The sequence below is a fragment of the Amblyomma mixtum genome, chromosome 10, assembly GCF_055824585.1.
Source record: "Amblyomma mixtum isolate Tamu chromosome 10, ASM5582458v1, whole genome shotgun sequence".
NCBI classification, from domain to species: Eukaryota; Metazoa; Arthropoda; class Arachnida; order Ixodida; family Ixodidae; genus Amblyomma; species Amblyomma mixtum.
The window spans coordinates 67415775-67436568 of NC_143021.1; the positions used below are offsets into that span (position 1 = coordinate 67415775).

The window sequence follows — 20794 nt, forward strand, 5'->3', positions numbered from 1 at the left end:
GATGCATTCAGCGAAAACACACAATAACGCTCCGCGAAGACTCCGTCCCCGTCGTCCAGCCGGCGCGAAGGGTGCCGCTGTCTCTTCAGCAGCCGCTGCGTGACGAATTAGACCGTTTCTTGGAAAAAACAGCGCTAAGACGAAGGACAACGAAAAAGAGTACATCAGCGCCGATCCTGTTGTACTCTTTTTCGTTGTCCTTCGTCTTAGCGCTGTTTTCTCCAAGAAACATGTACCAACTAGCTCAACTCTACGTTTTATTGAATTAGACCGTATGGAACAAGAAGGCATCGTACGGAAAATGAGCAGCCGGACAGACTGGACAATCCCTTTGGTCACTGTGAGCAAAAAAAAGACGGCAAGTTAAGAGTATGTCTTGACCCAAGGAAGATTAACCAGAGTCTAAAACGGGAGCACTATCAGATGCCTCGTCGAGAGGACATTGAGGCGGAGCTGGCAGGCGCGAAATTTTTCTCGCGTTTGGATGCGAATGCGGGGTTTCATCAAATTCCGCTGGATGAGGACTCGTCAAGAATATGCACGTTCGCAACGCCCTTTGGTCGTTATTGTTTTCTACGCCTTCCGTTTGGCATAGCCTCAGCCAGCGAAGTGTTCCAGAAAGCCCTGAACGAGTTATTTGATGGCCTCCCGGTGTGCGAGTGTATGTCGACGATGTTCTAATTTGGGGTACAACTAGGGCAGAGCTTGAGCACTTGCCCTTGTCTTTGGTTGCGAAAAATTCCATCATTTTATGTATGGCCATCCGATATCTTTAGAAAGCGACCACCGGCCGCTGATGGATATCGCTAAGAAAGCGATTGGGGACATGCCGCCTAGAGTGCAGGGTTTATTTTTGCGGCTTTTGAAATACAACTACGTGTTATCGTATGTTCCTGGCAAACAGATGGAGCTCGCCGATATGCTGTCAAGGTCGCCAATCCCTGCTGATCTCGTCGCTGTGGATACGGATGATGTCGAAGTGCACGCCATCACTGTACTATCGTCAACCGTGAGTGAAAGAACAATGACGCACCTTGTGCGCGAGACATCGACGGATCCTTATCTGCAGGGTGGGATAGAGAGCATTTCAACAGGCGGGATGAAGGGCACCAGGGTCATAATTCCCACAAGCATGCGTGCCGAGATATTGCAGCGCATTCATGCAGGGCACCTCGGTATAGCCAAGAGCCAAGCAAGAGCTAGGCAACTGGTTTACTGGCCTGGGATGAACTCTGACATATAATCATTGAACCAAAAATGTGGAATCTGCAGGAAGTACGCTTACAGTCAGCCAGCAGAACCACTAATGCTTCGTTCAACGCCGAATCAAGCTTGGCAGCGTGTTGGTGCCGATATATTTCAGTACGGGGGAAAGTACTATTTGTGCGCTTATGACGCAATGTCAAATTTTCCAGATGTAGCGAAGCTCTCTGATCTGAGTGCGAGCGCAGTAATTGAAAAGCTCAGTGTAATATTTTCAAGATATGGCATCCCAGCTGAACTTTGCACGGATAATGGACCTCCTCAATTTTCTAGCCGCGAGTTTGCAAGCTTTTCGAAATTGTATGACTTTCATCACACTACGTCCAGCCCACAGTTTCCGCGCTCAAATGGTCTTGCTGAAAAGGGCGTACAGATGATCAAAAGGATTCTTAAGAAGACAAGCGAAAGAAATGAAGACTTTTGGCTTGGTGTATTAAATTACAGGACGAGCCCATTGGAAGACGGCCGGTCGGCTTCAGAGCTGCTTCAAGGAAGGAGTCTTGGCACCCCATTGCCCGACTTCCGCCCGCAGCCGATCATCCAGGTCAGCAAGCACAAGCAGTCGAGCCAGAACAGCCGGAACCTGCCATACCTTGCAGAAGGTGACGTCGTACGGATAAAAGGGTCCTCATGGGAAAGAAAAGCCAAAGTGATATCACCTGCCGGACCGCGATCCTATCGCGTTCAAACCGGCGAAAGCATCTTGAGACGCAACCGGCAGCATTTGCTCGCAACAAGGGAGCGATTCGCTTCATGCTCATCGGACGGCAGTGACTCTGTTGACGACCTACCAACCAGAGCCCAGCATCAGCATGGCACCTCATCACCTCAGCATCCTACAGCCACTTCTCCGACGGCACAGCCTCCCCTGCCAAGGCGGTCCACGCGACCCACAAGGCAACCCATGCGTTTAGGCTATGACAAGAACTTTCAACAAATCACTAACGGCTGATTCTTATTGTTAAAGGAAGGGGGATGTATCATATCAGTGGCGGTGCCTGTTTGCTATCACGAGCTCATGTGCAACGTGCTGCACTGCCTCCTCTCTTCTTAACCCTGCCTTCTCTCCCCACGGCCCTATATATGCACGGAGCGTAATAAACCTTGCCAGTTGTTCCCTGACTGTGCCGTTCGTCATTCCGGTCAACTTCTCGATACAAAGTCGGCCAGAGTCCGGAAGCTTGAGGTCGAGAGGTTCAGTAGGTGACGGCTTGATGCCTTGTGAGTTATTAATGGACACTGCTTCATGCGGAATCTGAGTTTAGAGCTCCCCGGAAGTGTCCACAACATCAGAAACGTCCATGATGTGCTCCGAGAATAGAGCGTCTTCTCTGGACCATGAGCCCTGACGTAACCTGTAGGCATACGCCATGACCTCAAAAACTTGGGTATCTGCGTCGTACGCTGTCTCAGGCTCCTAAAGAAACAGCCGCCGCGGTGGCTCAGTGGCTATGGTGCTCGGCTGCTGACCCAAAAGACGCGGGTTCGATCCCGGCCGCGGCGGCTAGAATTTCTTTGGAGGAGAAATTCTAGAGGCCCGTGTACTGTGCGATGTCAGTGCACGCTAAAGAACCCCAGGTGGTCGAAATTTCCGGAGCCCTCCACTACGGCGTCTCTCATAGCCTTAGTCGCTTTGGGACGTTAAAACCCCACAAAACCAAACCAAACCTAAAGAAACAAAACTTCTCTTGTACAGATCTGTAGCCTGCCTCATCTTGAATATGCGTGTGGGGTCTGGAGCCCGAACTGGTCAACCGAAATCGGGAAGCTTGAGGTTATGCAGAAGCAAGCAGGTCGTTTCATCTCTCTGCGATATGACCGCAATTTTTCTCCCTCTACCGCACTTTAATCAGCCAATTTAACCGCTCTCTCAGAACGTCGCCGCACTGATTCTTTAAAGTTTTGCATTGCATTATTAATCCTCATTATCGCCTCTCACAAAAGTCTTACCTAACGTTCACCCACCCAACCTCATCGATAAGCTACCACCTGCTAAACATTGCACCTTTCTACGTACGGACTAACAAATTCGAATGCAGTTTCTTCGCTAGAACAAGAGATGATTGCAACTCGTTCTCTGGCAGCACCAGCGCACTTCCTCTCAATAAGTTTCTTGACCGCACAGAATTTAGTCAGTGTCTGAATTTCAGTGTTTGAATGAATCATGACGTTCTGGCGGGCTAGTTGGTTCATAATCAAGAGAACGAGTACAAACTGCGCGAACAAGATGGGACGTAGGGCACACAAAGCGCAGACTTCCAACTGATTTTACTTGTGAAAACATCTGGTTTTATTAGAAGGCCCGCGAACATAACAAGAAAAACACTATCGCCGAAGGGCTCGACGATAAGAAACAACTGCAGAGTTCGCAGGAGAATCAGAGCTGGTGTGGAACACGAACATGCCCTTTTAAATGCATTATCTCTTGCCTCGATAGCGATAACGAAGGCGAGCTAACGCAGTCGTCACCCCTTTTGGAAATCAGGAAAGCTTCGATAACCTCGCTTTCAGTTTTGTTGCGTGCCTTAAAGTGGAAGGCGGTTTTGTCAAGGTAAGGAACGCAGTTGCGGCTGTTACAGCTTTTGCAATGCAATGGTAGATGGCTGCCTGTGCCGGTGTGCAACAAACTTTTATGCTCTACGGCTCGCTCATTGAAGCACCGGCCGGTTTGGCCGATGTAAACCCACCCGCAACATAGAGGTATCTGGTATAGATAACCTCGGAAATACACCTGGTGAACTTCGTCCGATGATTTATCTTGCACGACCTGCGTTCTGTTCTTGTTTCTTTATTTCTTCTGAAAGCAGGGGACACACTTTCCTCAGCTTACAAGGCGCGGAAAAAACGACACGTACTCCGTATTTTTTCTGCCACCTTCTTGATGCCGTGGGAAGGGCAGTGAAAAAGGAACCCACCACATGCAAGCACCATCAGAGCAAGTTCACGAAATGCGTTTCCGAAGTTACCTGAGAAATACCTCTTTCTTGCGGACTGTCCTACATAGGACAAACTGGCGGTTGTTTTAATGAGCGCGCTCTGTAGTACAGGCGATCCCTACGCACCGTCACGGGCAGTAGTTGTCTACCCCTGCCCTATAAGAGCTGTGAGAGCAGAAATTATTTTCCTTATCTCGAGAAAACAAAACTCCTTGCTAAGGCAACAATTGGCCGTGGTTTAGCTTTGGTTAAACCTTGACAATTGCGAAAGGAACGAGGAGAGAGAGTGAGAGGCGATGGAGAGCGCGCGGCGCGGCGGCGGCCCCGGGACGCTAGCGCGTCGGCGGCATCTTTGAGTCAGCCGCGCAGCGATGGCGGTGGCGCGCCAGCTGTGCGCCGTGTGACGTCACTGCTCCTCCCGCATGCGCAGTACGGCCATCAGCTGCGCGAAATGGCTCGGCGACTCGCGTAGTGCTGCTTTCGCAACAAAAACAAAACCCGAAAGAGAGGTTATCGAGACATACTTCGTCTCCAAAAGGGGTGACAACTGTGTCAGCTCGCCTTCCTCATCTCGGAAAGAGATCGAATTCTTTGATGGGCACATCCGGGCTTTCCATCGGTCCCAATCACACTGTGACACTGTTCATATTGTTACGTAGCCGTTGGGGCTCGTAACCGAAAGGCTTTGACGTGGACGGCACCGGAGAACAAGCCAAGAGCACCCAGAGGAAGCCGGAACCGATCTTCTTCTTCTTTCACTCGGCGGTGCACGCGACTTGCGAAGAGCAGCCGCCTAGTGGCTGCTTGTGGAAACGTGGCATTACCCCCCTCCCTAAAAAAAAAAAAACATCGGCCCGATGCATGCGCAAGAAAAGAAGGTAAGAAAAGCAGTTCACAAGAACATGGCAGAAAATAAGCAGTTCGTAAGCAAGGATGGTGCGAAAATGAACGGTCACAAGAAGCATGTGGTTATGGCGTGGCGGCAGGCTGCTAGCGGTGCTCGCGCGAAAAGTACGGCTTCATTCGCACGACGTGGACGACTTCGGGCTTCTGCTGGCGGCGATGAGAAGTAGAAGAGCCGTCTGGAAGAAGTTCGTATGTGACGTCACTGAGCTGACGGACCACTCTGTACGGACCGAAGTACTGCTTTAGCAGTTTCTCGGAAAGCCCTCGGCGTCGAATCGGAGTCCACACCCACACCATGTCGTCCGGTTCGAAGGTCACTACTCGGTGGCGGTGATTGTAACGCCGAGCGTCTCGGCCTTGCTGGTTCCGGATGCGCAGTCGCGCAAGCTGCCGTGCTTCTTCGGCGCGCTCAGTAAAGTCCTCGGTACCAGCTTCGGAGTCACGACCGTCATGGGGCAACATGGCCTCTAGCATGGTGGACACCTCGCGGCCATACAACAGAGAGAAGGGCGTCATGCGCGTTGTCTCTTGTTGTGCCGTATTGTACGCGAATGTGACGTACGGTAGGATGTCATCCCAAGACCGATGTTCAACGTCCACGTACATAGACAGCATGTCGGCGAGAGTTTTGTTGAGACGTTCGGTAAGGCCATTCGTCTGTGGATGGTAGGCGGTGGATTTACGGTGGGTAGTGCCACTCAGCTGCATGACGGATCTCAGCAGCTTGGCCGTGAAAGCTGTGCCTCGGTCCGTTATGACAACTGACGGGGCGCCGTGCCTGAGGACGATGCGCTCGATGAAAAATTTCGCTGCTTCGGCTGCCGTGCCTCGTTCGAGGGCCTTTGTTTCAGCATAGCGCGTGAGGTAATCGGTAGCGACTATTATCCACCGGTTGCCCGAGGAGGAAGTTGGAAAAGGGCCCAACAAGTCCATGCCAACCTGCTCGAATGGAAATCTGGGCACTTGGACAGGCTGCAGTAAACCAGCTGGCCTTACAGACGGTATTTTCCGTCGCTGGCAATCGTGGCACGTTCGTACATAGTGGCGCACTGCCGCCGCAAGTTTGGGCCAGTAAAAACTCTTTTGAATGCGAGCCAAAGTTCGAGCATAGCCGAGATGACCGGCGGTGGGCTCATCATGACATGCCTGCAAGACTTCGTCGCGGAGAGTGTCTGGCACGACGAGGAGATAATCCCTTCCCGTGGGAGAAAAGTTGATCTTGTAGAGCACGTCGTTTAGGAGACAAAACGAGGAGTGCGTTCTGGCGAAGGGACGGGGTACTTCCGTAGTACGCGCTTTCAGGAAGTCGATGAGTGGAGCGAGTCCCGGGTCCTCACGTTGGCGCTGCGAAACAGTGACTGCGTCGACAGTTGCGATAAGAGGGAAGTCGGGCTCTTCGTCTTCGTTCGTCGACTGGATAGGCGAACGGGACAAGCAGTCGGCGTCGTTGTGCTGGCGTCCGGACTTATACACGATGGTCATGTCGAACTCTTGTAGACGTAAACTCCAACGTGCAAGGCGCCCGGAGGGATCGCGCAAGTTCGTCAACCAGCAAAGAGAATGATGGTCGCTCACGACCTGGAAGCGGCGGCCATAAAGATACGGGCGAAATTTCATCACTGCCCAGACAACAGCGAGGCACTCTTTCTCGGTGGTGGAATAATTGGTTTCAGCACGAGACAAAGTCCGGCTAGCGTACGCGATGACTCGCTCAGCGCCATCCTGCCACTGTACGAGCACAGCGCCGAGGCCTACGTTGCTTGCATCCATGTGAACCAGGGTGTCGGCATGGGCATCGAAGTGGGCAAGCACAGGCGTTGTTTGCAAGCGGTGCCGTAATTCATCGAATGCCTTTTGCTGTTCATCTGTCCAGGCGAAGGTGACATCATCTCGGGTGAGACGCGTCAACGGGGCAGCAATTCGTGAAAAGTTTGCAATGAATCGGCGGTAATAGGCGCAGAGTCCCAAAAAACGCCGGACTGTCTTCTTGTCGGATGGAGTAGGGAAGTTGGCGACGGCTGCAGTTTTGGCGGGATCGGGCTGAACACCTCGACGGCTGACGACGTGGCCCAGGAACAGGAGCTCTTCGTAACCGAAGTGGCACTTTTCAGGTTTTAACGTGAGGCCGGCAGATCTTATAGCCCGTAGCACGGTGGAAAGGCGTTGGAGGTGTTCCTCGAACGTTGGGGAAAACACAATAACGTCGTCCAGATATACTAAACAAGTTTGCCATTTAAGGCCGGATAAGACTGCGTCCATCATTCGCTGGAATGTCGCTGGAGCGGAGCACAATCGAAACGGTAGGACCTTGAACTCGTATAGTCCATCCGGCGTGACAAACGCAGTCTTCTCACGGTCCCGTTCGTCTACTTCGATCTGCCAATAACCGCTTTTGAGATCGAGCGAGGAGAAGTAGCGCGCATGGCGCAGCCGGTCCAAGGAGTCATCAATGCGTGGTAGCGGGTAGACGTCTTTTTTTGTGACCTGGTTGAGTTTGCGGTAGTCAACACAGAATCTCAGACTGCCGTCTTTCTTCTTAACCAAGACGACAGGTGAAGCCCAGGGACTCCTCGATGGCTGTATGACACCGTCATTCAGCATTTCGTCTACCTGCTGAGCGATGACTTCGCGTTCCCGCGGTGACACTCGGTATGGGTTCTGTCGGACTGGTCGGATACGTTCGTCGGTTATTATGCGGTGCTTGGTGAGGGGCGTCTGCTTGACCGCGGAGGCAGACGAGAAACAGTCTTGAAACTGAGAGAGCAGCCAGACAAGTCGATCCTTCTCGGTAGGTGATAGAGCGGGGTTCACATCGAGGGCGAATTGGGCCGGTCGGCTGGCAGATGTCTGGAGCGCGATGCAATCAGAAGTTTCGGCGAAATCTTCCAAGTAGGCGACCGTGGTCCCTTTAGCGATGCGTTGTCGCTCATTGCCGAAGTTGGTAAGGAGTACATCCGCGAGGCCGTTGGTCGGATGGACGATACCGCGGGCAACACAGACGCCGTGATGGAGCAGCAGCTCAGTGTTCTGTTCGGCCACCCCTGCAGCACTGGACTGGTCGTCGCACCTGACGGTAACGAGAGTACATGAGCGTGGCGGCACGGTTACATCCGCGTCAAGGATGCGCAAAGGTGCGTGGCGTCGTTCGGCGTCTGCGGAAGTCGGTGCAGGCGATGAAAACGTGACCAAACGGCGAGGAACGTTAATGACGGCACCATGCTGTCGTAAGAAGTCAAGGCCGAGGATGAGGTCCTTGCAACAGTTGGGAAGAATAACGAAAACCGCAACAAACACGGAGTCGGCAATGGTGACTCGTGCAGTGCAACGCCCTAAAGGTGTCATAAGGTGGCCACCAGCAGTACGAATTTGGGGTCCAGGCCATTCAGTCCGAACTTTTGCGAGCCGATCCGCGAAATTCTTGCTGATTATTGAGAAGTCTGCTCCTGTATCTACTAAAGCAGTCACTGGGTGCCCGTCAACAAGCACGGGAAGGTCGGCGCTAGCTGTGTCATCGGTATGAGGGAAGCTCGGAGTCACGGAATCACGCTGCGGCGGCGTCGCTGTCACGGAATCACGCTGCGTCGTCACGGGGGGGTCTTCGGGACGTCGGTTTCGTTTTTCAGCAACCTGCCCCCCTGAGGTCGCCGCCTTCAGTTTCCCCGGCGTGGGCTTGGCGACCGCCCCCTCAGCGTATCGCTGAAAGTACGACGGCTAGGTGACGAGTAGCGGACGGGAGAAGGTGACCGTTGGCGACCGTTCGGTGAAGTCTGCTGGGCAGCAAGGTATTCCTCGATTTCCCGAGGTCGCTCACCGAACCGTGGGCGCGGGGCGTGACGTGAAAATCCCTGAAGCCCGAGTTCACGGTAGGGGCAGCGCCGATACAGGTGGCCGGCTTCCCCGCAGTGGAAGCAGAGCGGCCGCTGACGTGGAGTGCGCCAGATGTCGGCCTTCCGGACCGGTGGTTGCATGGCGAGTCCCTGCTGCGGTGGCCGCTGGTAGGAGGGTGGCGGCAGTACGGACGGCGGCTGCGAGTCGAACGGGATAGGCTGCGCGGGAGGCACCGCGGGCTGACGGACAGCTGCTGCATAACTCAGAGGGCGTGGCTCGGGCAGCAACTGAGGCGGTGCAAACGCTTGCCTGATCTCCTCGCGCACGACTTCAGTGAGGGCAGCGGGTGTGGGATCAGGCGAGATGATGTGGAGTTTCCGGAGCTCCTCGCGAACTACGTCTCGGATCAACTCTCGCAAAGAGGAATGTTCACTGGCGCTGCACGAAGCGGCCACTGAGCTGAAGGGCTGAACGTACGCAGACTCGTTTCGTCGGGAACGCTGCTGGAGGGCTCGCTCAATGAGGGTTGCTTCACTGATGAAGTCGGCAACGGTCTGGGGGGAATTCCGCACCAAACCAGCGAAAAGATGTTCTTTTACGCCCTGCATCAGGTGGCGCAACTTCGCGGCCTCCGTCATGTCGGGATCAGCCCGCCGACAAAGACGGGTCACGTCTTCGGCAAACATGGCGACGCTCTCGTTGGGCTTTTGGATACGGGCTTCCAGGAGGCGGCGCGCTCGGTCGCGGCGGTCGGGGCTGGAAAACGTATCGCGCAGCTGCTGGCGGAAGGCATCCCAGCTTTGAAGACCGGTCTCCCGGTTCTCGTACCAGGTTTTGGCGCCGTCTTCCAGCGCGAAGTATACGTTGCGCAGCTTCATGGCAGAACTCCACTGATTAAAGTTGGCCACACGTTCAAACTGTTCAAGCCAGTCGTCGACGTCTTCAGTAGGAGCGCCATGGAAACTCGCCGGTACACGGGGCTGCTGGAGGGTTAGATGAGGGGAACTCGCCTGAGCCATGGGATGAAGCTGAACGGGGCGGCGGTCGGGAAGGAGACCGAACTCTGGGGAGAGGCCGTGAACGCGGCGGCTGCTGCGATGAACGGGTGTAGACACCAGCGGGAGTCGGTCGGGACTCGCTGAACCGCTGCGAGAAGAGGTCCGGGACATGGGATCTTGAATGCACCTCCACCAGTGTTACGTAGCCGTTGGGGCTCGTAACCGAAAGGCTTTGACGTGGACGGCACCGGAGAACAAGCCAAGAGCACCCAGAGGAAGCCGGAACCGATCTTCTTCTTCTTTCACTCGGCGGTGCACGCGACTTGCGAAGAGCAGCCGCCTAGTGGCTGCTTGTGGAAACGTGGCAATATTGTCTTCGCCATGCACACGGTGTTCCTGCGTGTGTGCCTTGATTGTCAGGTTGATAGCCTTTATAAGCGCCCTGTTTTCACAAAATAAAGTAAGTTGGAAGTTCTGCGCTTTGTCGGTGCGTCTTTGTGCCTCTTCTTGTCCCGTCATCTTAGCGCAGTTGTTTTTGTTGGCACTCACAAACCTATTTATACATAACGTACGATTGCTTCCTTGTCTGTAAACTGTTGCCTTGTGGCGCCGTTTAATCGAATCCTGGACCGAACACTGGCGATATGGTCACGAAAAAATTCAGGGAGGCACTTTGTTGACCTAAAGTGCGGTGAGGCGAAAGCCTTAAGCGTGGTGTTGCTGCTTGTGTCACTGATGTGTGGTCAAGATGTTAATTAAGTACAGAATTGCTTGTGAACCTTAAATGCTGGAGACACTGGAGGGCGTTTGGGAGGCATCCGTCTGATTCGACGCCTTTCTGCAAACACTCTCCAGCGTCCTAGACAAGGAGAACTACATATGCGTTGGCGGGAAGTAGCGTAGCCATTAGCACGCTCGGCTGCAGGAACGGAAGGATGGTGATTCGAATCCCATCGTGCACAAAGATTTTTTTTATGGTCTGACTAGAAATGCGTGACACCTCTGCTGACAACCTTCTGTCGACAGCGATGAGGCATTAAAACTTTCGCCTTAATATTCTTGAGGGCAGACTGCATTACTTAACGGTGCTGGCGAATTGAAATCGCATCTGTCTGTTTTTGGTGCAACAATAAATGCTCTCAATGCTAAATTCAGACAAGCCTCTGGTGTACGCGAGCTGCTCATCCAAAACGCGTCGCCTTGATGGTGCTTTGCGCCAACTTCTTTTTTGAGTAACACAATAATGTGAAAAACTTGTTGAGATTCAAGACCATAATCGCCGGTCCAGTTATGAGGTTTATTGCCTACGAGGACCTGAAATTGAAACAATACCTCAGCTTAAACGTCAAATAATCAGTGACGTGCAAGGGAAAATGCTCGATCTAAAGTGTAACCCAGTTGGGCGAATTTACAGATTAGGTTTAAAGGAAGCTTTGCTCGTGCAGTAGTTTTGCATCTTCAGGATCATAAGAATGAGCAGGCGGTGCTCAAGAATGCGAGCAAATGACGCCGTACATATCGCAGATTGCTGTGGAAAAGCGCTATGGACGATAAGGCCAGCGGAAAGCTTGGTTTTCCATTAAATGATAAGTTGCGGACTGACACAGATACGTTTGCATGGTTTGCATTTCACCCCTGTCTGAAATGTGCCTTATATTGACATCGCAGGCTTCTTGAACGGCATTCGCGATGGAGGTTAGAACGGTACCTCTTCGTCGGTGAGCTTATTGAAGTTGTACTCCTGCCCGGTCATGATGTTGCGGGTGACGATGTCGACGTGTGCGTCGCGGTCAGGCCGCGTGTGCTCGTGCCAGAAGCCGACCACGTGGCCCAGCTCGTGCACCACGATGCCGAACTTGTCGCAGTTTTTGCCAATGGAGATGGCTTGCGCCCCGTTGCCTCGCTTGCCCACGAACGAGCAACACCTGCAACGGGCAGAAACGGCAATGATTACGCAGGCCGAGATACACTGTGAGCAGCCTCCGCGCAGCATTTCTCAGTCTTAAGAAAACGGGGAAGGCGTGGAAAGAGAAGTTTATTTAGTTCTGTGTTAACATAAAAAATACAAAACAAAACAGCTGAACTCAATGCTCTGATCAGTCAAGCACATGCGCAGTGATGCAGCACTGAGCACGTCAGTAAGGTAGTAAGAAAGCTGACACTCGACCGCCGCGCAGGACGATGAAATATGTCGACCATTTGCGCAAAAACTCAGCCTAGCTCATTGACAGAGCGTCCACGCATGCTTGTTCAAAAAGGCGCGTGCGGAGGCGCTGCAACATAGGAAACATTGTTCTTTGCGGACGCCCATTTAGGGAAGCCACTCCACGCTGCCGCCACAAAACGAACATGCCGACACACAAGAGCATATTTTGAAACACTTCGGGTGAACTAGTGCGCGCTTCCAGGCGGGTTAAAAACATGCGTGACACTAATATCCAAAAGGTGCGCGCAACTACACACTCAAACATTGCGTGCTGCAAAGTTTCAAGGAGACCGCACAGCGGGCACCGGGCGGAGGGCGCCACGCCCCACGCCGCAAGGCGGTCTCTTGCGGGCAGGACCTGCCAGCCTCGCAGCCAGCCGAAGTCCCTGACATCTGTAGGAAGCGCAGCTGAGGTCAGTTGGCGCCAGCGTGCCCGTCTCGTTTTCTGGAATTGTTCGCGGGTCAGCTCAGCGACCGTTAGTGCTTCACACATCCTGGAGGGCGGGGTTTCATCAACATCCAGGTCGGGCACGCTGACAGTCAACGACGCCAGTGTGCGACGCACGTTAACGAAAAATGCTGGCGGCTGCTCGGCTGTAGGGCCAACCACGTGTTGTGTAAAAAACACGTTACGCGCTGTACCCAGAAAGTATGTGAGGAGCGTTCTCCCGGGATAGTCTGGGTTCCGTACAAGATCTCGTACTCCTCGCAAGGCGAGCACATTGCACATGGTGCGGATGCAAGGCGGGGAAGGCGGCATACGCGAGCACTTTTCTGCGGGAACCATCTCGACTGAATCTCTTGATTTCTACTTCTTTATTTGTTTTCTGAGAGCGCCATATCGGTAATCTCAGTGGGCGGTTGGCTCAAATGAAACACAATAAAGATACAAAAGCAGTTTACGATGACGATGCACAGAACTGGAAGTTAGTAATGTTATATAAATTGAAGACTGCGCATTCGGTTCTAGAAGAGTGTGTAGTATGAACTTGTTATCTGGGCATATCAATTCAAGCTATGAATTCTCGTAACTTGTGGTCATGATAAACGCGCTGGGATCTTATATGGGTGATAAATGTATTTTTTTTCTGGGAACTCGAACACTTGTAAAAAGATGATGAAATATTTTCAGCATTAACTTCCTCCCTACTTCAAGAGGCTCCGGTTAGGCATAATTTCCAGCGGGCAGCCGAGTTCTGCACCCTTTGTAATTTGATCAACGCCTGCCGGATCAGGCGCTAACAAACAACGACACAGACGGGACACAGCGCTTGTCCGCTCTGTGTCGTTGTTTGTTAGCGCCTGGATTTTTCATAATCAATGTTTACCAACTAGCTCAGCTTTCCGCCCTGTTGCAGATAAATGTAACTTAGGAGCGGAGGTATGCGTGACCTAATGCAGACGCCATTTTAATGGCGGTACACGGTCTTTATACATGGTAAATGTCGACTTCAGATAAAAAGTCAGGAGATCAAGGAAATTGCCAATACTGATGCCGGCAGCATTCTGGAATTGCACCACGCCATAATGGTCATTGCGATTTTCTACACAAGACATCAGTTTTTGAGGCGAGAAGGGAATAAAAATGATCGTTTATGTCGATAGAGCAAGCTGAGAAGCCTTTTTCTAGATTTTCTTACAATACTTTATACTTTTTTTCAAAGCAGGGATACCCCATCAGACGCGGACTCGCCTAAGCCGCAATTGGGCTTGTAGGGCGCCGTCCGGCAGCAGCGGCAACCTATGTTGCTGTCACACACAGTTTCATTGCCTGCTTACAACTTTTCACCCGATATGGATCATCAATGGGTAAGAGTTTCAGCTTGTCCTGCAGGAATAATGCGACAGACTTTTACCAACTGCCTTCCGCAGTGACAGTTGCTCGAAGAGGACAATCGAGTTTATGCGTTTCAGCTGTGAGCAGATTTTCAGGCTTAGCCCGTTGCTTTGCAATATAGACTTAGCTAACTTTCCCAGGTTCACTTGTTCACAGAGTTTCCGCGCTCAGGTTTTCACCCCGCCTAGCACAAAACCACTTTTCTTTTGAAAAGTTGACCTGAATTCATTTTCCCCTTCTGATGAGTAAAGTTCCTTTACCTCCTTCTTTATCACCTTTTAGTAGTGCCAGCGAGTTCTTTCGACATGGTGGACTCTTCGAGCAACTGTGATTGTGGAAGGCACTTGGCAAAACGTCTGTCCCACTATTCCTGCAGTACAAACTGAAGCTGTTACCCATTGATGACCCTTACCAGGGGAAAAATTATAAGCCGGTAAACAAGTTTTTGCAAGAAAATCTAGAAAAAGACTCCTCATTTTCCTCGTTCTACATAATGGATCTATATTGCAACGGATATTCACAGAAGACGATGAGAAGGAAGTGCCTGACTGGTGCGCGCGCTATTGTTCGGTGCTTCCTGTGTTGTTCTTTCTGCGCTCCGGTCGCCCTTGCTTGTGACTAGCCTTTCGGGCAACGTAACATCTTGTGACTAGCCTTTCGGGCAACGTAACATCTTTGGTGGAGGTGCGGGGTATCGTTCCCAGCACCACGGAGCTCCGAAGCGGTCGTCAAACCGGTGCTACTACCATCATGGCCCCACCCAGCGAGTCGCCGACCACTTCTGCTGCTCCTTTCGTGGTCATGGCTTCGTCCCGTGACCCCGGTACATTTTCGGGAAACGACGGCACCGATGTCGACGACTGGTTAAGCCTTTACGAAAGAGTAAGCACATATAACCGGTGGGACCAAACGTTAATGCTTGCTAACGTAATTTTCTATCTGAATGGAACGGCGAGGGTGTGGTTTGAAACCAACGAAGAAGAACTTACAAGTTGGGATCTATTCAAAGAGAAATTGCGAGCACTCTTCGGAAGACCTGACGATAGGCAGATCACTGCGAAAAAACAGCTTGCTTCTCGTGCGCAGTCGTCGACGGAAAGTTACGTGGCCTATATACAGGACGTATTGGCACTTTGCCACAAAGTCGATGCCACCATGAGCGAGTCCGACAAGGTGGGCCACGTGCTGAAAGGCATTGCTGACGATGCCTTTCATCTGCTCGTTTGCAAAGACTGCACAACTGTTGACAGCATTATCAAGGAGTGCCGTCGCTTCGAACAAGTGAAAAGCCGTCGCATTTCTCAGCACTTTTCCCGACTTCCAAACACATCCGCTACATCTTCTTGCCAGGACCAACGACTTCAAGCTCAAGTGCCCTCAGAGTCTCCACCTGTCACCGACACTGTGACAAGAATTGTTCGCCGTGAACTCGAAGCCCTAGCACCTGTGGTAACATCATCGACCACACCTAATGACACACTGCCCTCCGTGTCGCTTATTCAGGCTGTCGTGCGGCAAGAACTCGCCCATCTCAACCTCCCTCCGGCCTTGTGCGCCATCGGAAACTCGTCCCCACAGCCACCACCTCCAGTCCCTTTCCGTCCCACCTATTATTCACCACGGCGTTACCGCGATCCGAATGAGTGGCGCACGCCAGACGACCGCCCAATCTGTTTTCAATGCTCTCGGGTCGGCCACATTGCCCGCCACTGCCGCAGCCCCTGGTCGTCACCCCCGCGAGACACCTCCTACTACCGTCCAAACTACACACGCCGCTTTTCACCCCGCCAACCATCCGAGACGTCTGAGGCCGGCGATCAACCTCCACGACAGTCCTCCCGTTCGCCTTCGCCGCTAGCCCGCCGCTCACGCTCACCGCAGTCGCCTCGTGTTTCGACTGCTGCGTCCTACCGCCCCTCTCATCGGGAAAACTAAGTGATGCAGCTCCCGGAGGTGACGCTGCATCAACGACCCGGACCTCAAACCCTCTACTGACGACTCGACCCAATCTGCTAGACGTTACAGTTGACGGTGTTCCTGTGCAAGCCCTTATTGACACCGGTGCCCATATTTCCGTGATGAGTGCTGACCTCCGCCGTCGCCTACGCAAAGTCCTTACGCCTGCAACGTCCTGTGTGCGCGTCGCGGATGGTGCCATGCCTGCTGTCGAGGGGCTGTGCACCGCTCGCGTGACAATCGGTGACCACAGTACGCCGGTTCAGTTCACCCTCCTTACCACATGCGCCCATGACCTCATTCTCGGTTTAGACTTTTTGTCGGATCATTCTGCCCTCATTGACTGCTCGGAGGGTGTGTTGAGCTTCCCGAACTCAATCCTGACCCCATCAACTCGTCGCTCCGGTTGACCTGCCCCGACTATGCCCACCTGCCCCCTCAAGCCTTATCTTTCGTTGCCCTCACACCTTCCACGGACTACGCCACGGACTACGCCACGGGTTGCCACGGACTACGCCACCCGTTATGCGATCACGCGGGCACTGCCAACCAGTACAGCTACAGATGTTGCGGACTTTTTGCTATACGACCTCATATTGCACCATGGTGCTCCCCGCCAACTTCTTACCGACCGCGGCCGCTGCTTTCTGTCCAAGGTTGTCTACGACATTCTTCAGTCCTGCTCTACCAAGCACAAGCTCACCACCGCCTATCACCCACAGACAAACGGACTTACTGAGCGTCTCAACCGCACTCTGACCGATATGCTCGCTATGTACGTTTCCCCCGACCACCGCGACTGGGACCTCGCTCTCCCGTATGTTACCTTCGCATACAACTCCTCCCGCCATGATACAGCCGGTTACTCCCCTTTTTACCTTTTATACGGCCGCGAGCCCCAATTGCCTTTGGACACGCTGCTGCCTACTCCTGCTGCTCCGTCCTCTGAATACGCCCAAGACGCCATTGCCCGTGCTGACTACGCCCGTCAACTTGCACGCTCCCGACTTCTCGCCTCGCAGGCCTCCCAGCAGGAGTTCTACAACCGCCGTCACCGCACAGTCTCTTTCTCTCCTGGCTCCCTCGTCTTGCTTTGGTCCCCATCTCGCCGCGTCGGCCTCTCCGAAAAACTTCTGTCCCGTTATGTTGGCCCGTACCGTGTCCTGCGCCAGGTAACTGCTGTCACTTACGAAATCGCTCCGGCCTTCCAGCCCGCTTCCTCCCGCCAGCTTCAACGTGATATCGTCCACGTCTCTCGCCTGAAACCCTACCTCTCGCCCTGCCGCTCGACGTCATCCAGTACACCGTGACGGTGTTTTTCCGGACGGGGGGCCATGCAACGGATATTCACAGAAGACGATGAGAAGGAAGTGCCTGACTGGTGCGCGCGCTATTGTTCGGTGCTTCCTGTGTTGTTCTTTCTGCGCTCCGGTCGCCCTTGCTTGTGACTAGCCTTTCGGGCAACGTAACATCTTGTGACTAGCCTTTCGGGCAACGTAACAATATTCTTCTCTTCTCCCCAAAAAACTGATGTCTTGTGTAGAAAATTGCAATGACCGTTACGGCGTGGTATAATTCCAGAATGCTGCCGGTATCAGTATTGGCAATTTCCTTGATCTCCTGACTTTTTATCTGAAGTCGACATTTTCCACGTATAAAGACCATGTACTGCCATTAAAATGGCGTCTGCATTAGGTGACGCATACCTCCGCTCCTAAGTTACATTTATCTGCAACAGGGCGGAAAGCTGAGCTAGTTGGTAAACATTGATTATGAAAAATCCAGGCGCTAACAAACAACGACACAGAGGGGACAAGCGCTGTGTCCCCTCTGTGTCGTTGTTTGTTAGCGCCTGGATTTTTCACAATGCACATTTATCTCGCATACCATCACAGGCTTGTTTACAAACTAGAAGGCAAATTATGTTTCCGAAACGCCCCGGAGAAATCGTGCAAGCATGAATTGCAAGACAGCTTTCGAAATCAGGTAGAGCGCCTCGACGCAGCGGGATACCTGACGCGTACCGGCATTCTGTGCGAGCCGAGTGAGACGCGGGCCGGCGTTCTGTGCGAGCCGCGTGAGACGCGTGCCGGTGTTTCGTGTGGACCGCGTGAGACGTGTGATGACGCGCCAAGTGACGTCAGGCGTGGCTCTACAAAAGCGAGCTCCTGCATGAGCGCCGCCGGGCAGAACGCATCTCAGCTGTTGCCCGATAAAGTACTACGCCGTGTTCTATCGCTTCTTACTTGCCGGGACCCGCGAACACCACAACTGGCGACGAGGATGGTGGAAGCAAGGCAAGACGCAGAAAAGAAGCGCTGAAGCTGGACAACGAAGTACCGAGGCAATAGTCTGAAGAGCAACGCTGGATTCAACCGCACTTACGACGAAAGGCGACAAGACGTCTGAGATGGCAGCCTCCAGTCAGATTGGTCCAGTAGAAAGAAGCCTTCGACGAAACTGTGAGTGACTTACGAAGAACGCCTAATTTCTTTTTTCGCGGTGAACAAAGTTCCAGAAGACCTCAAGGTGCATGCTTTGCTAAGCGTCATTGGGCCGAAGTCATACAGCCTTTTGAAATCTCTGACCGCACCAGATAAGCCGTCAGAAAAGACGTTCAAGGAGCTAACTGAATTGCTTCGCAATCACTTCACCCTGAGAGTGTCTGTGATCGGAGAGCGAGCAAAATTTCACAGAAGATGTCAGCTGCAATATGAAAGCATCGCACAGAACGTAGCCGAGCTCAGAAAACTAGCTCAGACCTGTGAATTCGGTACCTTTTTGGACGAATCGCTTCGTGACAGGTTTGTGTGCGGTTTATTCCGCACCGACATTCAGCGATACTTATTTGCAGAAGACAAAACGCTGACGTTCCAAAAAGCCGTTGAACGCGCACTCGCTTTGGAAGAAGCTAAAAAAAATGTTCAAGAAGCGCACGCTAGAGAAGCTGTCGATGACTTCCACAAAATGAGCGCTGAAGACGCAGCCAAAAGAATGCATTCTTTCGAGTGTTATCGCTGCGGCTCCGACAAGCATTTTTCACGCGCCTGTCCGCACATAGGAGATAAGTGCACGAACTGCGGCAAGGAAGGCCACGTTCAGCGTGCCTGCCGTGCTCCGAAGCAGTATCCAACGAGTTCATGGAAGTGGATACGCACTCTTGAAAGTGACGACACGGGAAACCTCCAGACGCTGTCTGAAAACGCCCGGCGTCCCATCACCGTCGATGTCGAAATTCAAGGTGTACCTTTGCGAATGGAGTTAGACACAGGCGCTACGGTGTCTGTAATATCAAGACAACAGTTCAAGAGGCTTAGACCAACTTTGAGACTCGAACCGACGGAACTGCGACTGAAAACGTACACAGAAGAAGTTATCCAGCCCTGCGGCGTCTTAAAAGCAGCCGTAAGGTACAAGGATCAAGTCTGTGACCTTCCGTTGTACGTCGTAGATTACGGCGGACCAGCTCTTCTAGGACGCGAGTGGCTCGAAACTTTGCGCTTGGACTGGGACGAAATCTGCCGTTTGCACAAGCTAAACAGGTTTTGGTGCGCAATTTCTGGAGCGGACCAAGATGGCTCAAAGCAACTATCGTGCAGCGCACCGGGCCAGTGTCGTACGAGGTCAATGTACAGACACCCATCGGATCCTGCACGGGGAGGCGACACAAGGACCATTTGCTACGAGCCTCAGCTGCGAACACGCCGTCACCATTTGCGGTGGGGGAGGAGACCGACATCTGTTATCCGGAACCTTCAGATTGTCCGCCACCCTCATCAAGCGCTGTCTCCGCAACTAGCCCTGCACCCGTGGTCAGCGGAAAACAGCCCTACGAGGCAGTACCCCCAACAAGTCAGGAAGCCGCCTGTCGTGTCCGGTCGCTGTATTCAATGCAGCGAAAGACGCACGCCAGGCCACCACATGTAGCTTCTGGCACACTTTTTCATTGCAACGATGCCCCGATGTCCGGCGTGGATGAGAGACATAGCTTGTGCGCGTAGTTCTCTCGGCATCACAACTCGGGACCCAAATATGATGCAGCCGCGATGGGTGCTCAACTCTGTAGCTCGCCTGCGGTAAGCGTCGAAGTTGTCCCCTTTGAGTTTATGCACGTTGCCTTGTTGAACAGCTGTGTAAACTAGCCGGAGAGCTGCGCACTTCTGCGTAGATGCTGCAACTGTGCCTGCTGTAAGCGGAGGTTCTGGCAGTGCTTCGAACATCAGAACGTCTCCTGGTGGAAATGGTTCGTCAACAGTTGCGTCTAGTGGCAGACGGCTTAGCGCATCGGCGTTTTGATGTTTACTCCCATTGCGGTAGACCAGAGCGTAGTCGTACGCTGAGAGTTTGATGCACCAACGTGTCATTCGCGGAGACAAAGTTGGTGGCATAGGCCTTTGTGGTCCCAGAATGCCCAATAGCGGTCGGTGATCGGTTATAAAGGTCACCTTCCGGCCGGCAATGTACTGGTGAAAATGTGTCGCCGCGTAGACGATGGCTAGCCCTTCTTTGTCAAGTTGCGCGTAGTTGCGTTCTGCTTGCGACAACGTACGTGAGGCGAAGGCGATGGGAGCTTCCCTTCCTTGCTCGTCAGTTTGCGATAGAACCGCGCCGACTCCGTACGGTGATGCGTCGCAAGCCAAAAGCAGAGGCTTCCTTTCGTCGTAGTGGCGGAGGACTGTACATCTTCGAATCAGGTCTTTCAGGGCATCGAATGACTGCTGATGGCGTGGCGACCATGTCCATGTCACATCTTTCCGAAGGAGTTGGTATAAGTCGTTGGCCACGGTAGCTCTTTGTTCCAAGAACCGGTCGTAGAACGTCAAGAGTCCGAGAAAAGCCTGTAGCTCCTGCTTGTTTGTTGGAG

The 20794-nt window shown here is 52.9% G+C and overlaps 2 protein-coding genes across 2 annotated transcripts in view; one reads left to right on the top strand and one right to left on the bottom strand.

The window, feature by feature from the left end:
* The window catches only part of LOC149326019 (protein tolkin-like), a 416319-nt gene that overhangs the window by 281871 nt on the left and 113654 nt on the right, over positions 1-20794 (bottom strand). The window contains exon 4 of the mRNA XM_089563963.1: positions 11640-11856. Coding sequence (XP_089420089.1) covers positions 11640-11856 — 217 coding nt within the window. The remainder of the gene's footprint in view (positions 1-11639; positions 11857-20794) is intronic.
* On the top strand, positions 18115-19857 carry LOC149326022 (uncharacterized). Its single transcript, XM_089563375.1, has one exon. It carries the CDS (start codon positions 18898-18900, stop codon positions 19855-19857), a length of 960 nt encoding a protein of 319 aa, XP_089419501.1. The 5' UTR covers positions 18115-18897.

Bases quoted from the DNA above. Each gene is read 5' to 3' on its own strand.
- LOC149326022 (XM_089563375.1), top strand. From the start codon at position 18,898: ATGAGCGCTGAAGACGCAGCCAAAAGAATGCATTCTTTCGAGTGTTAT.